The following is a 27523-nucleotide window of genomic DNA, read 5'->3' on the forward strand; positions in this document are numbered from 1 at the left end:
GGGCTTTTTCAGTACGTTTGTTAAGTGATCTTCTTATTTAGGAAAAAAAAAAGCTTGTTCCTAGCCAGGAAAGATAGGAAAATCTGAAGATTTAAGGTCGCAAAATGCAAGATCTTATGTTTGTCTCTATAATTGTAAATTACAAAGGTGTGAAAGGGAAAGATCCACTGATTAGAAAACTTAGCACCCCAGTCTTCAAATTTTTCAAAATTGCCAAGCTTTCAAACGGCCCAAGAACTCACACTTGAACACTAGTGGCCTCAAAATAAAGTAAAAAATTAATAGTCTCTTTGAGTTTCTCCTCGTCCTTTTTATTTTATTTATCATATTTATTTTCTACCACAACCATTTCTTTACAATAAGTAAGGTCTCCGAGAGCGTGGCACGAGGCGAGACCAAAGCGAGACTACTATACTGCATGATCGACTAGTCGACAAATCTAGATTGATATCCATAAAGTCTAAGAGGCATTATTTAACACAAAGCTATCCGCATAAAAATGATGGAGTCGTCGGCTTAACAATATTCCTTAATTTCTTCTATTCTACACTTTTCACCACAGCATTCTTCGTAGATATTAGTTCCTTTCCCCCGCTTCCGTCTTCTGTATGAGAGATAGTCTTGTGCTTCATTTTTCGTTTGAACAAACAGATCAGTGCTCATATCTGCAGACAAAGAAAACAATTCAGTTTTTTTTCCTCAATAAAAATTGATATATACTAAAACTGTGAATCACGTTGAAAGCGCTCTGATTGGCTACTCAAACTTCGAATATCCTTTGGCAGTCATTTCCGATTTACTTGCGCGGGGTTTGCACCCGAAAGTATTGTTACTGTTGCAGGAACAAAAAAAGATAAGAACATTTGTTGCGCCATATCATCACTGTTATAGTGTAGACTAAAATAACTTTTCACCTTAGAGCCGGTGGCTACCGGTAGATATTTTACCGAGCTGCGAAGCCACTTTCACTTCGGTAAATAGTTTTTTAACTAGGTAAAGGGGAAACTTTATCAGAGGATGATGTGGTAGTGCATGGGAGATTAAAATTTACGGGTAACGTAATGAGGAAATTATCCATAGTTTTTTTTAATTCCTTGTTCAATACATCCCCTCAAAGTAAAAACAACCACAATGCCCTATTAATTAAAGTTTGCCTAACTTATGAGCAAACAAATGAAAATATTTTAAAGCAAATATGTCGCCTGAAATTTTAAGTTCAAGATGCCAAAATGCAAAGCTACCATATCATATTAAACGCTTGTTTTCGAATTAATTTTTTATATTTTCTTAGATATATGTACACCTTAGAATACAATTATTAAAAAGGGATGTTATTCCAATATTTTATACTTGCCTACTGACTCAAACTCCCACACGTGAAACCTTTAGGACAGGTTATTATGTATCACGGGGCGGGGGGGTGGGGGGACGATATGGGTCGTCGATTTACGTAACACCCCTCTAAGCCTCTGCAGTACTCTAATGATAGCAAAGTTCACCAGAAAATCACGACTACATTAATTTGTCCAAAATTCCCTGGTTCGTTTCTAAACTGTACAATGGACTTACATCAATTTTACACTGAGTTGTGTTTACCTCTTCTGCGTCCTCGTCTCACGGACACTGAACAGACCTCGTCAAAAACACTTTTTATGCTATCACCACATAAGCGCGGCAGGTCAACCGGAAGAGGAGACGCCTCATTCACTTTACACATTTTGCAGGTACGCCCTTTTGTTCCAGGCAGGTCAGCCATAAGCAAGAGAATGCAAATGGTGATTAAAAATTTCATTTTCATTCTAGAGAGAAAAGAAAGACAAACACAGAGACATATTTGTGATATTTGTTCCAGGTTTGAATACTTATAAAAGTCAAAAAATGCTGACTAAATAGTTCCAACTATAAGGAAATCCCCTTATTTATGACATCTACTTTGAAGTCACTAGTGATTATTGCAATCTGATAGGCTCTTAACTGTGCGATTTATTCACGAATCGTACCGGGTTTTACAATGAACTTACATCTTTTTCTGCCTCTGTTGATGGAATTGGATCAGCATACAAAAACAGTTAATCACTTTTCAGATTTCAATAGTGGGATCTATTCTACGAATCGCTCTTTCGTAACACTAAGATATTTTTATGCTGAAATCTAGTTTCAAGGAAGTTGTGTAATTTACTCAGAAATCATTCTGGTGGTTCCACATTAACTTTACGCTGCGCGCACGGTCCTCGTTGACTCACACGTTTAATTTTGGACCAACTGCACTCCACTCACCGCCAATATTATTCAAGCTGCCCAACCAGATTAACCCTTTAACTCCCAGGAGTGACCAAGACAGAATTTCTCCTTACAATATCAATACAATATCAACCAGACAAGTAATGAGAGTAAAGGAAACTATCAACTTAGGGATAATTAATTGATCCAATACTAAATTCTCTGAACTAACATTATAAGAATTGTATGGTTGACAGTAAGGAGAATTACGAATTTGGTCCGGGAGTAAAAGGGTTAATGAACTATTTAGCTGCATTTACAGCTCGAAAGGAATTGCTATCAAAATAAGTTTCGACCCGAAATAGGTAATCTTTAATTGTCCAACTTATTCGGCTCGTAAATCGCGGGCTTGAATACATCTTGAAGCTCTGGATACTAATAATAACTGATTGACTTACATTGCGCAATTATCTATATAAAATGTTGAACTATGCATCACAATATTAAAAATTGAACTACACTTAAGTATTAAGTAAAAAACATTAAAAATGACAGAAATATAGAAACATAATATGTATATAGATAAAATTTAAAAGCTTTGTGGATAAAAAAAAGTTGTTTACAGCTTTCTTAAAACTGTCTAAGGATTCAATATTTCTGATGGAAAAGGGAATATCACTCCACAGTTTGCTGTTTGCAATATTGACTTGTCATCGGTCCCTCGAGCGTGAAACCGGTCGATCACTTGTAGGGCGCACTTTTCATTGATCCTTAACTATAACAAACGCGGTTTTGAATGGATCAATGTAATATATTTTGTTCACCCGCATGACGAGGATTAATTACGAATTTGTTATGTTGTTTCACTTCCGTGTAAAGGCCTATTTACACGGTACGACTTTGTCGCATGCGACAAGCTTGCGACAGGCCTACGACATGACTTAGGACAATTTACACGCGCACGACATTTTCACCTACGACATGCCAAAATCGCGTGCAATTCCACTCGTTTCGGCCGCGGTCATTGTTTCAATAGGGAGCTTAATAAGCAAACCACGACGACAACGGCAACGAGAACGTCATCCAACAAAAGGTTTAATGAGCAGAACAATGGCTATGCACGTGCGTTATAAATCTTTGTACATTTCTTTGCCATCCTCTGCAAAACAACAACGTGAAATGACCAAATTCTGCGTCCTGTACGGAACGTGGACGACGACGGCTAATATTTCGTATTTCCATTTGGAATTACACGCCGCCATTGCACATTTAGCTCGAGCACGATTTTAGAGCCATTAACGAACCGAACAGATCTAGACAACTGTGAATTTCGCTCATAAAATATAAATTCATTTTTTACTTGGCGTCGTACCCAGCGTCGTCGTCGTGGTTGCTTAAGCTCCCTAATAATTTGCAAGAGAAGGAAAAGAACCTCTTCCTCGCTCCACAGTGATATAATATTCTCTGTTTCCTCATCTGAGAATGTATTTTTCGCTTTGGAAGCAGTCTTCGACTTTCCGGAGGCGACTTCCTCCGCCATTTTGACGCAAGAAAATTTCACCTTCCTCCCCTACTCAGTAGAAATTTGTCACAAAATACGTCATTTTCTATCAATTTCGGCTACGATTGTCGCAGCGTTTTAAAACATGTTTTAAAATCCTACGACATTTTTCGTGACGTGCACGACAGTCGTAAGCGAGTGGTAGGTTTAATTTACACGATACAATTCGTGTCGTAGGCCTGTCGTAAGCTTGTCGCATGCGACAAAGTCGTACCGTGTAAATAGGCCTTTAAGGGCCGACAATGGTGTAGCATGATCACGGCATCAACATAGCATGAACAAAAGAAAATATTCGCTTAAAACAGAAAATAAATCCCTAATTGATAAAAATGTGCTCAGAACATACTAAAAATATAAACCAAAATAACGCCCACTCTTGGAAACACTGTTAAAATGTTTGGCCACAATCCACTGTCCTGATCGTGCGCGGTAGAAACACAGCGTTAGCCTCCAATTTTTCTTCGTCAAAATTTTTTGTCTTATTTTGCAAGAGTGTTCAGTTTTTAATCAAGCTGGATTGAAGAATAGACCTCTTTAGCTTTTATGTTTTGTTCACCCATTTCAGGTCATGCAATAATAGTCTAGACTGTTTCTTTCAAGCTTTCTTTAAGTGCGGGCATATGTACGAATAATTTTCAAAAGGCAATGTTGGGAATTCCCTTGAGACCTGAAATTGGTAAACAAAACATAAAAGCTGAAGAGGTCTACTGATGAGACTTCTGCTCAATGGCTTTGAAACGCAAATCGAGGAAATTCTTATCAGAAAGAATTAATAATAAATATGAAATGTTTGTTAAAAATCTTCAAGGTACAGAACAGAACCTAGCGAAGGTACGAATCAGTCAGTTCGCTTCTCTCCCAATCTTTCAGGGCAATTGTGTCATTTACAGTGTTAAAACAACAAACAGTGAACTAAAATTTACTACAATCAGATAAACTTTATAATGAAATGTAACGCTTTCACGACAACGGACTTCTTAAGTTTAATCACTAGGAACAGCAGACAAGAATCATAGTGTTTTCCCCCTTTGAATTCTGTATTTTCATAGATCTACATGCATATGTTTATTCCATCGTAGCTTATTTCAACTACTGGAAATCCTTTATCCAGCATATTGAAGCTAGCAGTGAAATATGTAATATACCTAAAGTAAAATAAAAGAATTTGAAAGTTGAATGACTATTTGTCACTCACCTATAAATATGACTCGGAGATTTCTGCTCGAAAGGAAACGGAAAACTTCTTTAACTATCAGAGCAGCAGAACGTTTCTTGTACTAAATTACAATGAAGTAAAAATGCATTAAAACCATACAAAAATGTGATTTAAAATCTCGCTGAAATTGTGAAAACTCTTTCAAATCGCCGGAAATTCACTCACGTTGTTTTTCAAACTTTTTTATAAGGAAACCCGACCCGGGTTTTGATTGGACAAACGGATGATAAAGAAATCTAACGCTTTTGTTTACATAATAATTTTCACCTCAATGTTCTCCGTTCCAAACTAAATGAAATTTTCAACAATTGTTCTGTTAATTGGCAAGAATTTCTGGAACACTTTACATGTCAGTAAATGATCATACTTCGTAGAAAACACCCAAAATTATTAGTCATTCTCAACATGTTTTATCAATACAATTACACTTGTGTGCAAAATCATTGTTATGACTCAATACTAAAGTTAAGCTCTTAACAGTTGTTCACCCAATATGGTGTGAACGCCGAATCGGAAATTCACTTGCATTACATAACAAATATTTTTCCTTTTTATTGACTGTAAATTAAAAACGAGTTTAATTTTGGTCTATTAACCGGAATCTAACAAATATTAAATTAACTCTTGTCGACACCCGTGTTGAAAGGAAGAAGCGTCACCACATTTCAATTTCCGGCTTTCAAATGAAAAAATAATGGCAGTTTCAACAGAGCAGAAAGATATCACAGAAATTTTCAGAGTTTACTCTTCCTTCAGCCCACGCAATGAGCAAGTTTAATTGCATTTGAAAATGATTATTTGAGTGATTTTGAGCATGTAAATGAAATATTCTTTGAGATAACTGTTCTCTTATCAGCTTAAAGAAAAATATAAGAGAATTAAGGATAAACCATGACGACGGTTGACACAAATTGCAGTTGACAACGTTACAAAATTGAGGTTATAAACATTTAAACATCTACAAACAGTGACTGAAATCGTTTCAACAACTTTCAAAGATCTTAACGAAATTTTAAGCAACAAGAAAAGCACCTATAGTACTTCTCAGGTCTTGTTTCTGGGCACACGTTTCTGTCCATAGGAATATAACACTTAAAGGTAATTTTAAAAAACTTAATTTTATCTATCATTTTTGACAGGCAAGTTAGCTTTTTCTTGTGCAAAACGTAAGGTAATTTTTGAGAAGCTCACATGGTTGAGTTAATCTAACAGAACTACCCAGCTTTTGGTAGTTAAAAAGGATTCAAAACCCTCAATACGACTTTTCATGAGGTAAAAGCTATCTCTACGAAAATTCCTACAACAGATCTGAAACCCAAACAGATTCATTTGCACATTGGCTTTATGCCCTTACTATTGAAATATGAGAGCAGATTCTTCCAAGCTGAAACAATTACCCACTTTTTTCTTTACGGCGATGAACACACATATTTGTTTGATTAATCAATTTATCTCTCTGTGCCCATGTTCAGTTGAGACAGTCGGAAAATCGATAAAAAAAATCAACCGTTTTAGATAGTGGAGATATTTTTGAAAGAATATTCACAATTTGATAGCCGGTGTCTTTGCTATTCATTTGCAGTATCCTGTAATATGTATGAAAACACACATCAAAGGATACCGCAAATGAACGGCTTTCTAGTTGAAGTAATAATATAAGGTTGTTCAATGGGATCACTTCTTCAAGGAATACAAGTACTTTTATGCGTCCTAGAAACATTTTTTTCTTTCTCTCCCACTAGTTGTACTGAGATTTTGCAAACTGTCGCATGCGCTTCCTCCACAAGACAAAATGACAGAATTAATCTTGGAATTATTCTCGATCATCATGCCGGGACTTTCAAGTCAGGGCATGCCCAGTCATGTAGATTTCTCCTGCTTTGCTTAGAATCATCCCAAATAACGACAAACGCTGCGCAAGTTCAAAATATAACTGGTTTTTTATTATATTTCGTTACAAAGCTTTTCTTATGTGATCTAATATTTACAACTTTACCTTAATTTGGTTATTTACCTATGTAAGTTTACGGACTTGATGCTTACACATTGTGTATTATTTTCTTCAACTTAATGTACCGAGATTGTAAATTGATAAAATTGGAGACTGTCATTTTTAAACTTTTCATGCATGATAACGTTTTATCTTACATATATTTATTATGAGAGTAACTGTAGTGATAATGATGCTTTTGGCCATTAAAGCTTGCTCATAATTCTGTGGAGGCTGCGTTTGCTCGTCATGCGAAGAGCAGTGTCTATCTATTTCATCAATTTTTCCTAAATATTAATGGAGCATTCATTATTTGTCGCCTAAGGGGGGGTGAAGGACTTTGGGAAGAATATGTGGTTTTCAGGGGGGATTGGACGGACGGGATCAGTCGTCACCAAAAGAATATAGGAAATAGACATCCAATTATCTAAGGGAGGGCATCATAGCAATTTTACAGAACGCTATGGGAGGATCAGGTAAATTTGTTGTGACATAACCAAAATCTTCCAACTCCTCAGGCAATAAATAATGAGCGGTCCCTGATATTATAGTGGGATAATGATTATATTATTAAATACATCAGTGCAGAGAAATTAATATATATATACATATGTATATATATATATATATTTGGTCCCTGTTCATAAAATAATGCGAGCGAATCGCAATGGCGTGAAAATATTTCCTTGTAAGCAGTCGGGTACGCTCCCCGTGGGCGATGGCTTAACCAGCTTTCAAACCTTTCCATATTCACCGTTTCCGTGTAAAATTGGCAACAGCATGCACACGGCCAATCACAGTGATCAGCTCTTTGTACATCCATGCATTCGTCTTAATTCAAGCGATTTTAACGTGACGAGGTTTGCTGACAAATATAGCTTCATTAACAATACTCTGCAATTTCTTCCACTCTGCATCCTTCACCACAGCATTCTTCTTGAAGGTCGGTGCTTCTTCTGTTATCATTGTCTCTCCTTCGTCGTATCGAGGACAGGAAATCCGTTGCTTCGTATTTCATTTGAACAATTTGGTCGGTGGTTGTATCTACCATGTAAAAAATGTCATAGTTATTGCAAAAGTTTGTAAATTAAAATGAATAATCTTTCCATCATTCACATGATTCATTCATTTATCTCCCCATCCATTCTTTCATTCATTCACTTTTCTAAATTTCCTTCTTTTCTCAGACATCTCACCTCTCATTAATTTATTCATGAATATGGTGGACTCAAAACAGTTCCTTCAGACCTTCCCCTAAGTAAGAGCAGTTTCATTTGCGGGTCGAAAACCAAAGTAATTCCGGCGACCGATTACGACAAAGTTTTACATTATCACGAGCCAATGAGAACTCTTAGTGAAAACAAGCAAACTGCTAAAAGCGCACGAAAACGCGAATGACCGAGTCCCAATTGTTGTTAGCTTTGCATCTGATTGGTTAAGCCTGAGGATGACGCAAGTTTTCGGGACCAATCACAGAGCAAAGCTAAGTAAACCTAAAGCAATCTCGGATTACCCAAGACACTCAAATGAAAATTATTCTAACATCATCATTGTATGAGTACCTCGTCTATGCTTGCGACTATGCCTTTGTTTGGGCCATTTTGATTCCCACAACGCCGTGCACACTGATTTTAGTACCCAAATAAGGTGATCACCGCACAGATGGTTGGCCGTATGAGTTGTTGGTGATGGTTTAACTCTCCTAGAATTTTGTGTCATTACAACAGTGCGTCCCAGAATTTCAGGTAGGTCTATCGTCAGTATTAGAAGAAATATTGTCAATCCAGCCTTGACCACATCCATTCTGAAGAGAAATTCAATCATTTTCAAAAGAATTAGAAATTGATCGATTTACTAAAGGATTTCGTTATGGGTGAGATGTAAAACAAAGGAAATGTCTAGTACTTATATCGCAAAATAAGTCACGGTTAGTCTTTGAGGTAAATGCAATTGTTTACAAGATGAACGATTATCATGTACGAGTCGCAAATGTTAAGTCCACCATTTTTCTTAATTAGTTCAGTGGAGTTCAGGAATAAGCTGTACTCCATACGAACAGCTCAAAATGAAACTTCGTCCCAAATTCAAAATAGCAGTCTCAATCCAAATATTTTTTGAGTTGAGAAATGCAATATTTAATCTTTAAAAAATATCGGTCATTTTCCTCTTAATCTGAGTAGTACTTATTAGACTACCCTGTCCTAAGACAGTTTTGATAACCTATCCGGCGAAAAAGTTGCGACAACAGACACACTAATCTTGACGATGCAGCGAAGTCTCTTAACTAGATCACAAAGACGTATGTAGCATCAACAAGGGAGAGTTACAAATTTGATCTTTAGTGCTAAACGATTGAAGACCGACATGCGTGAATTTTATAAAAGCAATGGCATTATGTCAAAAAAAATCTCAAAAGATTAGATAGATAAATAAAATTAGTTCAGGTTTTTTTTCTGTTCAATTATCAGTTTTTAATTTACTAATTCCGTTCAGAATAATCGAAACATTTATATCGATTAGTAGTTAATTTTATTGCACAAAATTTGTATTTTATGGTTTCTTTTATGCATTAAACACCTATTTTATTTGTTACAACACAGGTACAAATTTAAGTTTAAGAAACTCACCTTGAGTAAAATCTGTCGCTCAGTTAAACAGCAGAGCTCGTGTAAGGTTTCATCAAGTGTATCAGAATTCCTGACTGGTTAGACCGTGTTTCCATAGAAGCGAGTCGCTGATTGGTTAAATGACGAAATCGACGAAAGCCGACAAGTGACTCACAGAAAATTGCCGATTGGCTACTTCGTCAAACGAGCCGAGTGAATCAGCGAAGAAAAATCTTCCGATTTACTGGAAACAATTTTATCTCTCCTCGACCTTTTTGAGACTTTAATTAACAACATTTATTAATGGTATTTGCTTGCTATGACTTAAGTAAACCATTTAGTTATTACTCAGTGATATATTTATTCATTAAGTTATTCACGTATACAAAATTGAAATACAGAATTTTAAGAGATTCAACAGAGAATCATGAAGTATATAGAATAAGCCTCTCTCCTTTACATTGCTCAACAAACCAAAAATCATTGAGAGACATTTTGAAACAAATTAAAGTTCAGGCATTTAAATACTAATTTTACCTGATAACTTTGATAGAATTTGAAATTAACTTATCACAAACATTTTAATAATCTTACTGGTAAAATATATTGTTAACAAATTTTGACGTTTTATTTATTAAATTTCGACCAATAACAGCTGTAAATATAATAATCAATTTATTCCTAATAAATCTTAGAATCTTCAGAAGTTATGCTTTATATATCCAGTGGATACTGATATCGTAAAAGTCATGTGGCAATTCATCGTGATTACATGAAACAACGATGTTATTATTTGTCTCTTCCGATGTGGATAGCGCCATAAAAGCGAGCCTCAATCGCCCCTTAAGACTTTGAAGACACCCACTTAACATACTTTTGTAATAATCCAGATATGATATTTTCTACATTTTCTAATCGAATAAAACCCGAAATATTGCGCTTTTCAAAAGAGGCTGCAGGTCAGTGGACTAAGACGAGCGAAAAGCGGGCGCGCGAGGAACGGTGGGAATGGCGCACTAAAGCCATGTGCAATTCGCTTGTTATTTTGGTGTCTGTTTAGAGTCTTCTTGAAACAGATTTTGTCAGGAGCCCATTACCCATGGGCTCCTGGTTAAGTAAATTGTGCAGCAATGATTATGCAGAATGCCGCCAGGTCATAAATTTAGATGTCCATTGGAACTAATTACCGTCGTCGCATGAACCATAGACAACTTATGAAGGTGCTCTTATATATATGTTTTTAATTTGTTATCTATTCCAGACAAACATGTTAATAAAGCAAAGGATGGAACAGCTGGAAATGTCTGCGCATGCTCAGACATCAAACCGCAAGGCACGTGCTTAATTCAAACAAGACAACATGAAGAAAAATACGTTATTATTTAAGAAAAAAATGAAGCTTTTTTTTAAATTGATTCGATATAGGAATACGCTTAAAAAGTCAGGTAGACGATTGTGATTTATCTCACATAGAAAAAAAAAACATGATCATTGTAATTACATTTTTTCCCTTAATCATTTTTTGGGACCCTTTTTTCACCAATAAGGAAAACCTGGTTAAAGATCTCGCATTATGAGAAGACACTGAGAGAACATGAAAGGTACAAACCTCGTGCATTAATCAAAATAAAGCTATTTTGTTGTAACGTAAGTTACAAGTTAAAATCACTTCATTTTGTATTGCCCTGCCCAGTCGGAGAGAAAAGAGATTTTAAGTAGCTGGCCTTAAAAATATAGTAGAGTGGCCATGAAGTAAAGTTATATAGGAATACTGTCTTACCTTTCTTTCACAGATACGAGTTCTCAATCTGAAACAAAGGAGAGAAGAAGCCTTGATCAAAATACGCCCAGCTTTATATCACAGCACTTAAAACTAAACGTTTGCTTGGTTTAAAAAAAATCGCACCTGAATGTGAAAGAGATGTGGCCGCAAATTTTGACGAAACAAACGTATAAACACTAAAAGCGTAATTGTTATTTCAAAAGTGCTCGCTCTTCTAATTAATTATTACTTTCAACAAATTGCATTATCCAGTAAAATGACAATATTTAAAGGAATGAGCAAACAGCCACAAATGCGAAATTTGAAAGGTTGGGTTTCGTCATTTTATAAGCTTCTCGTGCGGTTTACCTCAAATCTCGAAAAGATGTTTCCACGCTGGCCAAGTGTTGCAGCTTTTACTTTTTTACACAAAATTTGTATTAGTAGTGAAAACCGCTTCTGATCGAGTACCGACAAAACAATTATCACTTTTTTTTTCTCTTTCTCTATTTTTTTCGTACTGCTCCCTATCCAAGCTCTGAAATAAAAATCTATCGTTATTCGTGGTCACTATAGCTTTCTAAAAAAGCCAAAATGACAAAACAAAAAATGCATAACTAATAAGAGTCCCAAAAGATAACAATTGCAACTCTTCCATTTAAGCTAGTGATGTTGTTTCATAGAATTCGCAACACAGATTTTTTCCATTTTTTATTTTTCAGTCACTAGTCTTTCTTCTACTCTTTCGAGTGTTTCTTTAAAAAAAATCAACGGTTCAAGTTTTGGGTCTTCTGGCGTTTTTTGTCAAAGATATCTGTTACAATCAGAAGTCGAAAACCTGTTATAAAAATTTTATTGAAAGAAGGAGTAGGGAATATAAACACAGAACATTAAGATGATTGAGGCAAAGAAAAAACAACCAAACAAGTGTGTTTTCTTGTAAATTTATATTTAATTTTTGTTACTTTCATTTGTAAATTTTGGTGAAGCTTTTTGTAATGAAATGAGCGTAAGTCGTTTTCATCAGATCAAAGAATCTGCACCCCAAAGAGCTAGAACTTACTATGGTAAAGAAATCCCAGACAACATGCAGTCTTCACTTCGACTTAATCAGGGAAAGCATCGTTTCCTATCGTGTTAAGATCTACCCACTTAAAATAACCGCAGTGAAAATCCTCAATATCTTTTCTCCCATCTGGTATCAATTGCAGTCACGTGACTATTTCCACGTGGCCGGCTTTCGTAAGAATGTAAATTGAATCAAATTACTCGGAATAAGTAAAAAAAATATATTTATGAAAGCTGATGGCCTCTAAAGCTAAACTCAAATGTCTCTACAAGGCAGTGCTTAATTACATCGAAGCGTGCCTTCCTTTCAATGCGATGGTAATCGCGACGCTTAATTTTATTTCTTACATCAATGAAGGGGTTAAGGATGATATTTACGGTGGTTTCTTTTACTTTAAACGCAACATTTAAGCTCACGCGACGAAATCATCGAGTTACATTTGATGACCATTTCCGAAGGACAATTTCGCACAAGAGAGACACGATTGTCTCCTGAGTCATATGAGATTTTTTAAAATTTTTTTTACCTTTTTTCTGTTTTGTTTTGCTAAATCTTTTTCTTCCTTTTTCACGATATCTCATACACGTTTTTCTTACGCCAGCAAAATCAAGCCTTGCGTTCTTTCATCCGTGAATGTCAAAAGATGAGGTTTGTATTACAAAGCTTACTGGTTTGGCTTCGTACGACAAATATGGCTGCTGTTACATTACATGAAAATGATCCATGGCAAAACACAATTAGTCTCACTTATCAAATCAAATACTTGTTGCGAAAAAAAAAATTATGAACATCATTTTACTTGATTAGCCAATTTTTTAATTAGACAATGGAAACGTCAGTAGGCAAATTTAGGAATGAAGTTCTTTCATGATATTTCTTACTGGCGTTCCTTCCTTTAAGTAATTAATGTAATTGGTTTTGAAACAAATCAGTAATAGGATGACTTGCAAAGATGACTGAAATCAAAATAGTATGGTTTATCTTGTCTATATTTGATTTCGCAGTAACTCCAAATTTGGGATAATTTTTAAATACGTTTGTAGAAGGTTCCCACTATGAGGCACCGTGTGTTTATCGAAAGCAAGCTGGCAAAAATAGTTGAATCTACTGACTGGAAAAAAACCCCTTGAATATGAATAAAATCATGGTTCAATCGAATTTTTTGGTTGTATCAACGATACGTTAGTAAGAGGCCTATTCGCATATTATGCCGTATAAAGTATTATTCTGTTTGTCAATTTGCGCCGTTCGGTTTGGAATCTCATCAGTCGAAAAGAAGGTTTTTAGAGTACAATTTACCTGAAATGAGCGCTGAGAACTCTCCCTTTTCCGCGGGCAATTGGCTTCGCGAAGGCTCTGTATAATTTTACAACCCTCTCAATAGCTTATGTAAATACTGGGTTGAGGTGACATCTGTTTTGGACCGCAAAAACTAATCATGTCTGAGTGGTCTATTTAGAACTCGCCGTTTTACTCAAACTGTCTCGGTTTGTTTGTTACGTGATACACAGTTTGCTGCAACGTAACGAGATTTTTAATAAGCTCAACAATGATGCAGAATCTTACTTTGCGAAAAATAGATTATCTAAGCTACATGAATTGTGCACAATAAGTACATTTTCTGAAAAGGGACGAATCGAATTACAAATCACATTTAACATATGAATTGATGAAAACAAAATGATTAGAGGCATTCTTTACAATGTTGTTTGGATTCGGGCTTTTACGATCTGCTAATCGGGACAATTTCATTTATTACTTTTCCTCGAGTATGATTTTCTATCTGGCTTGGATAACTTAAAATTAATATTCCTGCTATGAAAAATATAACGCTGCAAGTTCTTGGTTGTTCAAAAATAAAAAATTCGAACAAATCCAGAGAAAAATAGTCATTTAAACGATTTTGTAAAAATTTTTTTTCTTTTTTGAAAAATATGAGTCACGGTGCTATACTAAGATATTTCTCGCTTTGAAGTGGCGTTTTTCATGACGTCACTAAGGTGCAAAAATCCCTTTTTTTAAGGGTGCCGGCCACTCGAGCAATTAATTCACAAGTACAGTTCGGTTTACATCAATTTATTTTAGTGTTGAAAATATCCAGAGTTTCCTCATTAAAATATTCGACTCTCATATGAACTTTACAACGCTTTTGCACTGTGAAATTTCAAATAAACGCTACATCAAGATAAAATTTCCAAAAATGTTTGCAAAAATGTTCGAGGTTCAAAATTAAGCAAAATGGAGAATTCGCATCCTCTCAACGTGAGTATAAATTAGGCGATTTTTTTTTTTTTTTGCCTCGCTTTCACTATGGCTAACGATACAAATCAGTTTTTTTCTTTATTTTCTCAGTGGCTTACACTTTTTTTCCGAATTTAATATAACACGTGAGTATACCTAGGCTAAAAGAAAAAGCTTTTGATCTTTTCATTACTGATTTGATTGATCGCATGAGTTTTCGACAGGAAATCGAACTTGGTTCTCAGGCGCCACGGATATGATAAATTAAAGCATTTCAGCCCAGGATTAGAGAATCTCAAACCCCATTGCAATATGGCTGCCGCCAGATGAGACAAAAGATATATGGGTTTGATCTCTAGCTTGTAAAGCGTAGTCGAAGCGTGCAGACAATGAATTTTATGTCAAGTATCGTACTTCCGTTCAGAAAACAGGATTTTTTGAGTGGATAGCGTAGATAACAGTACAAAAACCTTTTTTTTTCTATTCCTTCAAATTCATCAGATTACAAAAAGCCGAGGAAGTACTTGAGGAAGACGAAATGGTCCCAAAAAGAAAAATGAAGTGAATGAAACGAAGAAGAAAACTATCGCGAAAATGTAGGAAACCACAAAATAGGAACTTCGGGATGGGAAAAAATGAATCGATAGGAAAAGGCGATGACAGAGGATAGATATGGTTGGCAGGGATTGCAAACAATGATCTTGGCTTGTTTAGGCTAAATTCTCAAGTGGCAAAAGTAACAATGCCTCTGTAACAAAATCTTCTCAGGGATTCAGGCCGGTAGGAACAAATTTTGAAGTGAAGGGGGGGGGGGGGTGGGGGGTAATGGTGAAAGTGGCAGTGGAGTATTACATTGGATTGGAGGGAATGCCGGAGTCATCCTCCTCCGAAAGATCTTGAAAATTTAAATACGTTTTATGATGCAAATCTTTTGATAATCTTTTCAAGTAAAAGTTTTTTGTCACTTTCAATTAACCTTGAAGCCAGTTTCTTTTTGTTTGTTTGTTTGGTTGGTTTTTTTTAAATTGCATTGTTTTATTTATGGCAGCGCACTTGTCTTTGCCCATAAAGTGGTAGGGGGAGCATCCGGTTGCCCCCCACCCCCCGCCCTTCCCACCCCATTCCCAAGGGCACGAGCGCAGTGCTTGACAAGTTTAGTTACGGTAACTAATTCTTGCGACCGGTGCTTGGGAACATAATAATTTGATACTCGTCTAAGTTACGAATCCTTCAGTTGAGTTGACAGAGCAACTGGGCTTTGTAAGTTAGAAGCGAAGCAACTGTATCACGCGACCCCCTTTGAAATCGTTATCGGAGTAAAATCGACGCGCACAATCGCACAAAGAAAGACAGACATTTTTTACGTAGAAATCACTTCACAGAACCGATTTATGCAGGGGCGAAACGAGCTTGGCTCGGGGATCGTTATTTCTGACGTAACTGTAAATAGCAAACATTTTGAATTCCTACGTTTTGTCCATGCAGAGAAAGACGTGATTAACATTAGCGTAAGTTAAATATATAAAAGAAATCCTATATATACGCTGCATGAGGTGAAATTGTGTAAGATAATTGAAGGGTAAATACGTTAAGCCAATTTAAGCTGCTTTTTCCGCGATTTTTTTAGACAGGAAAACTGCTTGAAACAAAATGCGTTTTTTTAGCAAAAAAAATAAAGCATGTTCCCACAAGAAACATATAACGTAAAGCCATGCTTTTTAGAGACAACTTCCACGAGGCTATGAATAATATTGCTGTCACTTTTGTGGAGAAATGATTGAAACATCCGTAAATATAGTATTTGAAAAAACACTGGTAGCACATAACTACGCCATTCGTTAAAGAGTTAACCGACTTGACTGAGCTTTACGCTCGCCCAAAAGATCCAAGCCGAGATTAAAAGCGTACCGCAAATTCCTCAAGTACACTGAAATGAACCTCGCTGAGCAGTTTAAGTTATAAGTCTAAACCCTTTGACGACTAAATGTCTCAAAAGGATTCTTAGTAAGTGCTCTTGTGCAACAAACCTGGTGCGAGAGAGTCTTCTTTTCGCAGCGATTAATCTTGAAAACCACTTCTCATAAAGCGGGTGCAAAGTTCAAAAGTTTCCGCCTTTCTAAGAACTGAGATAACTGCAGTGTACTTTCGGTAAAGGTTCGTAGTAAAAACAAAACGTTTCAAATTCTTCAGTAGTATTCATGCAGAGTCGTTTGACTTTATTGACATTAGCAAGGTTAAATACGTGATAAAAGATCCCGCATTTGAACGGCGTGCGGCGAAAAGCTAAAAAAATAGCTATGATCCAACTTGATGAAATATTTTGCTGCACGGTAATTTCAGAATGTAACTAGAAACAAATTTTACTATATGAGGTGGTGAAATCTACTCAAAATGGATGCAATTGTTCCATGTTTGTTTCCTGAGGGCAACTATTTTGAGGACACTGGCAATGTAAAGGAATGAGGGAAAACTGTTCGATCAGGTTGGAGACAAGGATATAAGATAGTTTTAAAAAATTGCCCACGGGCGAACTATGAGAGAGTTCGATCCACATGAACTTAACTTGGCGCCGGCAAAATAGATCTGCTTTAAAAAATACCGCCAAATTCCTTAAGTACATTTAAATCAGTAAAAAGGACCTCGCTGGGCAGATAACTTAAAAACTTCCGATTACTTTAAGGGTGTATCGCCTCGGTGACTTCTCATTAAACCACTTGCTGTCAATTCACGAGATCACAGCGATAAACACGCAAGCGAGAAAAGGGAAGTCACGCCTCCAGCCCATTCCTAAATTTTTCCTAAAATCCTCAAACCGAAACAGTCCTCAAATATATTTCTTTTCAACTACCTTACTGAACATAAAGAGGAAACCCTTGAAAAACTAATGAGAAACTGTAGTCGTGTTATGGCGATAAATCTCTACCCATGCAACATATTGTCTCTATTGACGGTGAGCTTTGTAATTTGTGACGCTCTTTGTCGGGTTGAAGACTAAAGTAGAAAATAATCGGTCCATCGAATAAACTTTTGGCTTTTTAGCATTTTAAAACCTTCGTTATCAGATTCAAACTGATCAATTTAGGAATAAAAAAAAACGGTTAATGATTATTCGTAAAGCAAATATAGAATTAAAAGATTCTGATCGGTTAAAATTAAAGAATCTGTAGCGAAAATATGCGAGTTTCATCAACGAATTGACTCCGAAGGCATCACACTGAATCGGTAAATATAACTCTTCACAAAACTTCATCTTGTTTAAAGAGCAAACGCTAGAAATTTACGAATCATCGCGAACGAAATGATAAGCTTTAATTTGTGCTCTAATTCAGTTGAAAAAGTTCACTTATATAATTGTGTTTTGAATACGTGTTTTGTTGTCTTGAGCCTAGGGCTGTAAATCCGATATTATGACCACTCCTATAACAATATTAACCTTTTGCTTCTTAGAGTTGGAAATACTGTAACTTCTCTTGAAAATTTGAAAACGTTTATATCAAACAATTGACAGAGATACACAAACTTATCAGTTACTGGGCGTTTTCTTCCAACAAGACCTTGTTCTCTCGGCTAATTCGGGAAGAACTGTCTCAGTAGCAACATGACATGGGAATTATTGTATAATCAGATCATAGGAATTAGAGGATGAATGAACGTATGTCGAATTTTCAACCCAGCTATTTTCGTCTGATTCGCCAAATTGCTGGAAGAAACTTATCTGGCTTCTAAAGCAAGGTAATTCAACCGCAAACTGAGCAGATTTTTAGAGAAGGCTTTATAACATTTAATCGATCAGGAAAGAATGATCCGATCCTAAATTGGTTTGGTTAATTTTTCAAAATCGGAGTTAGCGATACGTTTTTTACCTCGGAAACTTCAAAAGTTTTAAAGGTGCATCGTTAGTTTACCACCGTACTTGTGGTTCAATCTTATCCTTAACGAAACATAGTGATATTCAAATCGTTTTGGAATAAATTGTGAGTGATAGTTTTTCGTTCAGATCCAATATAATTAAAACCTGATTTGAAACAGATTTTTCAGTTGAACTTCATTTGTACGTCATTTGCACGTAAAGGTGCAATGATTCTTTCAAATGATCCGTGATATTTCTTTGAAAAAGACGCTTCTTCACAACTCGATTTCCCAGCTCTCATAGTGACAAAACAATGGGTCTTTCTTTAGTCTAGAGAATATAGTTGAATAGAAAAAATGCTTGTACATGATATAGGCGCATTTTCCTCAATTATCTAGTATCATTTTCTCTACAAAATGCCGACATTGGACTGTCTAGAATTTTAAAGGTAAATTTCCCACTAAGATTGAAATGTTAGCAATGCCGCAAAGAATGGTGACATTCCGAACGCAAAACTTTGATTTAAATTACCGAACTCATCTTTTTTTTTTCTGAAGGGATCGATTTTTTTACCTGCCTTGCGGGTGATTGTTGAAGGATCCAACTGATATATCAAACCCGCTTCCTTCCGGAGGAGATGACCCCAAATCAAGTCCATTTAAAGGGCACAGCGAGCTCGGAAATGAAATTGATTTGTCGGTAATTCAAGTCAATTCACTACAGCTGTACAATCTTCACAAAAAAAACTCTCAAATTAAGATCTGAGGTAACAGGAAATCTTAAATCGAGCTTTCTAGAAGACAACTGAGCAATCAATACTTAATACAAAAGCTATCAATTAAACAGCCCTTCAAGACCCATTCCAAAAGCTTCGATTTCAACCAACTCGAGTTCGATGCATCTGTGACAATCAAAAAAGCAACGCCTGATCGCGGTGACTCTGAAACACGTATTTAACAAAGACTATTTTTGCGCAACACCTAATTACCGAGAGAAAAAAAAAATGTTCCGTCATTATTTGATTTATTGGCACTCGTGTGCCTGTTGTTCTGTGTACAGTATCCATTTCAATCCTGAGGGCAGCCGGTTAAATTCAAGTCTTAATGTTCGCTGACAGACAGAAGTGATCGATGGTAATCTTTGAAGAAGTATTAAAATAATGTTCAAGGATTCTTTGTCGCAGTGGCTCCCGCTACTTACAAAGAGTACTGTAACTGAGTGTTCAACTTTTATCTAAGATCATTTCGTAAAAAGGGTAGCATGGAGTTTGATCAAGAATATTTTTATCCCTTTCTGTTTCCGCGAAAAAAATTCTTCCAGTAAAGATAATATTAGGTATGAATGCATTCACAAAAGCAAGTCACGTGACGTCGCCCTCAGCGCAAAAATGTTCCGATAACATTCTTGCATACTTTCAGAGAAAATTCTCACCTCGTACTTAACACTGTTATTTGACCGTGTGGCAAAACGTTTTGCGCGCAATGGTTGAAGAAAGGGTAAAAAACAACTTCTTTCATCGGCGGGGTTTTGTTTGCTAGAAAAACAACATCATCTACCCTCCCCAGGAAGCTTACATTGTATTTCATTGTGTGAATTTAACTGCCTTTTGTTGGAGTTTCTGGGGGGTGGTTGTGTCCTCTCAAAAACGTATTTTTTTACTAAACGTCAAAGATTAGATAATCTAAAAAACGGCCAAAAAGGAAAGTTTTTTTCTTTGATTTATAACAGTTACAGAAGATACGGCTTAAAATACTTCTTACAAGAATTGAATAAGACTGCGTACACTGTTCATGTAAAAGGATTTGCAGTTCGATACAAGTTAATTGCTCTTGATTTTTGTCTCCTTGAGTCTATTTTCCTTTGAGTTTCAATACCTTTTTGCATGTATAACCACCGCATAACAAACAAATTTTTAAGTTTAGCTGTTTACTTACAAAACCAAAAGCGAAAGCTCAAAGTTCGGCAAGGTTATGCTATTACAGCTATTACATATCTATAGAGTTAAAATCAAATTTTAAAAACACACGGATTGGTGACTGATTTCCTTGCTATCGCGTATCGCAGAATCAGTCTTTCCCGCCAGTTTACGCCTACGTAACGTGAACTGAAAAACAAACTTAAAATGCGCCTTCCGCTCTCGATCATCAATTTCAACAGTCAATTAATTATACTACGCACTTTCGCAAGGTATATAGTTTTTGTGCTGTATTTTCTTAAATTGGAAGGCAAATCTCACCTGTAGTTTTTGTAATGCAGTTGTTGTTAAGGAATAAGAAGGCTTTCCTGAAATGCTGGTGTGGGTCCTTCGTTAAAGTAGCTGTCCCAACAAACTTTGCTATGTAGTGTACCGGCGCACGACTTAACTTCATCTGAGACCTGCTTAGATATTACCCTGCCTTAAGTCACGACTCGCAATCGTTCTGATTGGTCGAAGCAAGATATCAGCCAGAGGTTACATAACTCACCCAGCTGGATGAACTCAGCAGTAAGCGAGTTTGCCTTATCAGCAAAAACTGTTAATTTGAAATCGAAATTTACAAAACCTTTTGTAAACAGTAAACAGATTACGCCCCGCACAAAGCTCTTTTATGACCACAAGAGACTCCTTTATCGTCTTAAGTGATCTGCATGATCCAGATGTGAAAGCAAATTATTTTTCTTTTAAAGTCTTTTTAAGCAAAAACCGATTAGAACTAGCGATTGGCTGTACGCCATGGTATAATTAAGTAATTATAATCTTGCCTGTATCCAGTTCACTACAATAGTAGAAGTACTCCAAGTTCGTGGATTCCCTTCCCAAAGCACATGTGTTTCGGACAAAAAAAATTTTGAAGGAAAATTAGCCTCGAGTCCAATTAGCTGTTGGCGTCTAAAGGGGCGTACTTTGAATCACTACGTCTGTGTTTGCGAATCTCTATTTCAAATCTTAATGGCAAGCTGTAGTGAGCACGCGAGCTTCGAGACTTTACCAAATATCTGCCCAATTGTTTGCAGGCTAGAGAAGTTTTGCTTTTATTCGACATCAAGGAAACATTAAGCCCTTATCGACATACATGAGATCAAACTAGTCATTCCGTAATGACTAAAAGATGGCAATTCAAACGTGATAAACTTTGGTGGGCTTGTCAAATTAATCAAGCTTCATTTAGCTGGCAAGCTTGGGCCATATGAGGAAAATCCTGCTTTCGAGGAATTGGGTTACGCTTCCCTAAGGGAACTCGGTGGTTTTGCCGACAATGGTTTTGTAATCTGCCTCTGGAAGAAAGTTTTATTCATAGTGGGAAGAAATACTCAAGAACTTTAGAAGTTTTAACGGCAAGAGGCCTGAGTTGCTACGTTGGCGACGCATCGAACGACTTAAAGCGTCGTTGGCGCCTTACAACTTCCCACGTATATGATATCTTCATAAAATTATAGAATGGGCCAACTGATAATTTCCGCACGCTCTAGTGTTCTGGCAAAACACCGTTATTGTTATGAAGCAAGGCCACAGCATCACCAATGACAAAAAGTTCATCTCCGGTACGGCACCGTTCTTACGCTGCAATTAAAGGCAGATATTACCTCAACGGTTTTTTTTCTTTTTTTTTAAGGGAAAACCTCTCAAACACTGTTCTTCTTTTGAATCATTATTTAAAAAACAGATTTGAAAAAAAAAACCTAGTTATCACATTAAAAGAATATTGTTGACTTTGTTATTCAGTCAGTAAATCAATACTCTTGGGCTGTTCATGAAAAGATCAGGTTATAATCAATAAGCTCTCCTGTAAGCTGAACGACAAAGCTATTTCAGTGTTTTTCTTAATTTGGCACCGTAGCTTACTATTCCTAGTTTCGCGTTTTTGCCAAGTAAGAGAAAAATTGGCGGTAATATTTCAAGTTTGTATTTGTCAACTAATTTCATATCCACGATCCTAAGCATTGCATGTTCTTTTGTGGTCTCTAGTTATTTTACTGACATTTTCTTCACCTTAAAAAGCTGTTTCATAACCCTTCCTTACACTTTTCAATCTTATTTTAAGCATTTAATATGTATCAGAAAGAAACAACCAAAAACATCTTTTCACATCTCATGTTGAAAACTCACCTTACACAGGTGGTGTTAGTCACTTTTAACCCCACTCATGAGGTCATACTTTTTGTGGGCTTAAATCAAATGAGGTCATACTTTTTGTGAGCTTAATTTAACTGGCAAAGGGAGCTAGCGATTAGGAATTATGTTTCAACAAGTGTACTTTGGACAATGTACGATTAAATCTCCATTCATCATAGGATAATATACTATAATTTGACGTCAGATCCTCCACGTAAATTTGGAGTTTGGACTCAAGATTGGCACAACTTTTTTTGGGATCAAAGCGTCGTGTTATGACACTGTGTAAAGATCTCTAGAGGTGCAGATTATGGCAAGGATCACCGGTTCATGAGCTTATTTTGCTATGGAAATACGTAATCTGGAGAAGATTTCAACGGTAATAAATCACTTCGGCAGTTCTTTGCAGAGAAAAGGAAAGAGGGAACTTGATCAGGATAGTTTTCATGGACATTTGCAGTGCTTATTATGTAATACATTCATTGCATCCTCGTGAAAAGTTGGTTATCTCAGGTCAAGCGAGAAATTGCAACATCTGACGCTGGAAGATTTTAAGACTCGAGGCTAACTACGGTAACGTTTACAGTATCGACAATAAGATGAAAATTATGCGAGCGTGCATTGAGCTGTGAATTAGTTATCTGAAAGGGGGCAAAGGGTGTTGAAAGACAAGTTCGTATGAAGCAAACATGAACAAACAATAGAGAGCGAGTAACATCCTTTAGTTTTAACTATGCAGAAAGACTTCTGAGGATGCTAATCTGTTTCTTTATGTTTCGCTCTCAGAACATCCGTAAAAAACATGTAGTACGTATGAGCACCGAAATGATTGAAGGATCCGGAGGAGGAAGACTATGGCAGCAAAGTTGTTGAATTAATTGTTTCGATCATAATAACTCTTCAAAGCTCAGTGCTCACAACTTAAAATTCAGTCTTATCATCAAAGCGGATTTACTCCATGAATCAAGAGCATTTCACTGCCAGAGGGTTCCCTGAAGCGCACAAAAGGGCACTTTATTGAAAGCAATATCCAACTAGATCACTGGAGGAAGCTAACGATACTTTGATCATGTTTCTGGCCTTTTAAACATGGCTTACAAAATTGAAGAGGAGCAGCTGCAGTCGAAAATAGAATTTTAAAGTACTGTTGAACCACACTCTTACTGCAGCTCTGTTAGGAGGTCACCGAAACTTCGATCGAGGCAGCTAAATGCTGGTATAAGCTCTGAATCTGCTACGTTTACGGAGAATAACAGTTTATGCGAATAATATTTTTTATGGAAGTCGAGGGTGAAACTTGAATGGAGATGCCATTGTTTGCATTTTTGAGGTTAAAGGAATTCAGTTAACTTCAATCGCCCAAGTGAAAGAATGCCACAGAGTATAACTGCAACAAGGAGATACATCTAAAAAACTAGAGATATCTTTTAAGAAACCAACTAGCAGCGTGCATGAACAAAGAATAAGCAAAATTCCTTAACATCCATTCTACTTATTCCATGGAAGGTAATTTCTGATTCAAAGAGATCAGCAGAAATCGGCAAGTTCAGCAGGAGTCGGGTAGAATAAATAAGCAACCATTCGGTTGGACCCAAAACCTTCATCTACCTCGTGTGGCAAACAAATACCAGCATTCAAGAAGAAATAAAACATCCTGCTCTCGCACTGGCAAGAATTTTGTATGGTTTTTTTGGGGGTGTGTGTTTCAACCTTCTTTTTCCAGAATATCGAAGCATGTTCTTGCAAGACGTGTTTAGCCAGTTGCTATAGAGAGATGACGATCAGAACGAAAGAAATTTGAATCATAAAATGTATTCAATCTTTTGGGACGTTAGGTTAAAATCAAGTCCACTGAAAAGCTGCCGTAGAAGTCCAGTGCTCTAGTTCATCTGGAGCCAGATGATACAAGTCAAATCAGAGTTTTCATCGCAGACAGCAACAGTGGAGATGGAATTGAAAAGTACGTTTTGAGAAGATTGCAAACAAAGATTTATCTTTAAGAGGACATAGACAGGCAATGGGAAACTTGAGATGCTTGGAATCGATGCCATCGAAATGAGCAAATTGGGCTTTTCACTAAGTCTGATCTTTGATACTACCGTTGAGGCCCTTTCATGCATATATTTCTTTCTCAAACGAGAGACGATGATGTTAGGTCTCGAGGTCAAGCATAACTTGTCAGCACGAATGAGCAATATACAATTAATCAATCTTTGGGATTTGGATTTGTTTTAAGGCATTGTTATGATGCACACACTGAAAAATGATACTCGAAAATTACTACGTCCTTCGTGGGAACGATAAGTAAGAAAAGCTGATGAAATACAGTTTTCTTATCTAATTCTTGCACAGAAAACTCAGGGTGCTATTAGAAAGGATAGAGAGACAAGAATGAAACGAGACTGAGGCAAAGAGATAAACAGAAAAGAGGGAAAGGAAGCAAAAGAGACAGAGAGAAATGAGGAACAGATGGAGAAACGGAGCGATACAGCTGGAGAAGAAGAACAAAGCCTAAGTCAAGAATAGAGAACAAAGAAGGGTACGAGAAAGAATATACGCAGGTAAAAGGAAAGGTAAGGTATCCAGGAGAAAGCAAACAAATGTGTATTTTGTTGTTATTGATGTTATTAATGTATTTCTTTTCTTTCGGCCTTTTTCCAGTGTGCTTATTCCTTAGGTATTTTTGGTTAGAAATATTCTACGCGAAAACTTCAATCATGTAAAACATTCAAACAACGTTCTCCCTGAGTGTATTTGCAAAAGGATCACTCAAAGCAATGTCAAACGTCAGTGCCTATTTAAAATCTCATTGATCATCACTTAGTGGTTGAAAGCTACACTTCAAATTTTTTTCATGTAAAATGGAGACTCCAGTTTTTTTTTCAAAGTATGGTTCATTTTCGGTCGACACCGATGGTTTTCTCGAATGCGCTGTTATAAAAGGGAAGAGGAGTGGCTAGTAAATATTTCGCCCGATAAAAGAGACCAATGTGGATATGACATTTATCCTGGCGCGGTACCTCTAAGTTCAAAGTGAGAGCTCGATGGGCGGTTCTTTTGACAAGCCAGAGCCCACGCCCATAAGAATCTTGTGATACAGTAATGATTTTTGCCACAATTATTACATAAGAGTCACCCTACCGTGACAAATTCAATTGTTTACTCAGTCTCGCTCTGGCTTGATAGCGTGTGCCAACTATGGCACGCGACCAAGCAAAATTCGTGTGATGGCTCCCGAAAACGAACGTGACTTGGTTTTTGGGTGCATCCAGCTGTACTCTCACGATTGAAAGATCTCTGACTCTACTTAAAGGCTTCGGTTTGCTAAGCAGAAACTGGCTGCGCTTTTCAGTTTAAAGATAAAACTTCTAGAACTGCTCAAGTTTTATAATTTTAAAGAAATTGGGATGGCATCCAGCTGTACTGTAACGATTGAAAGATCTCTGCTTCTACTTCAAGGTTTCGGTTTGCTAAGTAGAAACTGGTTGCGCTTTTCGATTTAAAGATAAAACTTCTAGAACTGCTCAAGTTTTAAAATTTTAAAGAGATTGGGATAGCTATAAATCTGAAAAAGTAAACTTCCAAATTGAAGCAAATGGCGAAACAAGCATCTTGAAATCAGTGATTTGAACGGTAACCAAATCAGTGCTAGCTCTAAGCCCAAACAAATGAGCTGTGCGCAGTGGTTTGTAATAAACTTGTGTTAGAAGTTAGACACCAGAAAATAATTGTAGTATTCAAAGGAGGGTATTCTAACAAATTGGGAAATTAAGAATAGAACGATTCCCTCGCCTCAGACAAAATTTAAATTCATCAACCTTTCTTTCTTTAGAGCAAAAACTAATGAACACCAAAGCAATTTGCATTCACACTAAGCGTATTCATTCCTATAACCCTAAACATGGCAACAACCAGTTTAAAGTACCTTTTTTTGAGACGCTTTTGAGTAGCAATGCTTTTCTTCAGCCTGTGTTCTTCAAAGCTGCAGTAGAAGATCCCCTTGAAAACGGGAAGTTGCCACTCGCGTACTCGAGAACTTTAGCTGCGAACTTTAACCTGCTACACTCCCTTTAGTTGGTAAGTGGTTCACTTTTGATTGGTCGATGCAGGGATCTGTGTCACACCTATTAAATGACAATAGCAATACTCAATGAAGTTTGACATCCTCTGTTTGATTTATTGAATTTTCGAAAGATCTCGTAAAGTCATGTGAGCGGGAAATTACTTTGTCATTCGACAAAAAAATCAGCCCTTTGACCTCATCCTGTAATGTTCAATGTTACGTAAGCTTTATACTGCACACGACCTGGAGTGTGCATGGAATCAATATGATTTTTTTTTTTTTTTTTAAAGTAGCTATGACTAATCGCTTTGTCATCTTTGTCTTGAGGGCCCTTCAATATCATGTTGTTGTGGTTGACCACTTGAGGAAAAAAGCTCATTGCCTGCTGAGCAATGTTATTTCAACACTGTTGGAATCTCAAGGCAATTCAGATCTCTTCTTACGAGTTTTGAAGAAAAATTGGACGCACGAAAATGGAAAGCAAAACAAATACAACCGCCTTGCACAAGCTCCAATTCCACCATTTTTTCGCGCGCCTGTCTTCCCACTCGTCTTCATCAATCCTTTCTCTCCCAAGACTTACATTGAGTAATTTCTACTTACGATATCAACACGTTGTCATGCACATAGGTTGGAGAAGAAAGCAAAAGATCAACGAGTGAACACTGCTTGATTTATCATAAAATTTCTCAGAAAAAAAGTAATAAGGAATGTGTGGAAGATAATAAGGAGAGTTTGTTTTGATATCTTGGAAATAAAAGGGCCAAACAAGAGCCTCTCAGGAGATGCAGCTCTGTCGAAAAGGCAGAGCTCGAGATGCTCCGTTTTTTTAGATTTTACCTCACAAGACTC

At 36.6% G+C, this 27523-nt stretch overlaps 1 protein-coding gene across 8 annotated transcripts; it reads right to left on the reverse strand.

The window, feature by feature from the left end:
• Positions 1 to 289: 289 nt before the first annotated feature.
• LOC113680521 (insulin-like peptide IlO1_i1) lies at positions 290 to 26767 on the reverse strand. Of its 8 annotated transcripts, none has more exons than XM_089180043.1 (4): positions 20752 to 20886; positions 11374 to 11401; positions 1597 to 1799; positions 290 to 665 (listed from the first exon to the last, which is right to left on the reverse strand). In XM_089180043.1, exons 3-4 carry the CDS (start codon positions 1796 to 1798, stop codon positions 517 to 519), a joined length of 351 nt encoding a protein of 116 aa, XP_089036169.1. In that variant the 5' UTR covers position 1799; positions 11374 to 11401; positions 20752 to 20886; the 3' UTR covers positions 290 to 516. The 8 variants fall into 8 exon arrangements, with proteins under 8 accessions (XP_089036169.1, XP_089036168.1, XP_089036170.1 ...); XM_089180042.1 differs by lacking the exon at positions 20752 to 20886 and adding an exon at positions 13724 to 13843; XM_089180038.1 differs by lacking the exons at positions 290 to 665; positions 1597 to 1799; positions 20752 to 20886 and adding exons at positions 6919 to 8031; positions 8550 to 8791; positions 26534 to 26767.
• Between the last annotated feature and the right edge of the window lie 756 nt (positions 26768 to 27523).

The sequence above is a fragment of the Pocillopora damicornis genome, chromosome 8, assembly GCF_964200805.1.
Source record: "Pocillopora damicornis chromosome 8, jaPocDami1.2, whole genome shotgun sequence".
Lineage (NCBI taxonomy): Eukaryota > Metazoa > Cnidaria > Anthozoa > Scleractinia > Pocilloporidae > Pocillopora > Pocillopora damicornis.

Bases quoted from the DNA above. Each gene is read 5' to 3' on its own strand.
- LOC113680521 (XM_089180038.1), bottom strand. From the start codon at position 8,790: ATGGATGTGGTCAAGGCTGGATTGACAATATTTCTTCTAATACTGACG. The intron at 8,032-8,549 runs GTACTCATACAA...TTTACATGGTAG, and splicing joins TAGTCGCAAGCATAGACGAG to ATACAACCACCGACCAAATT.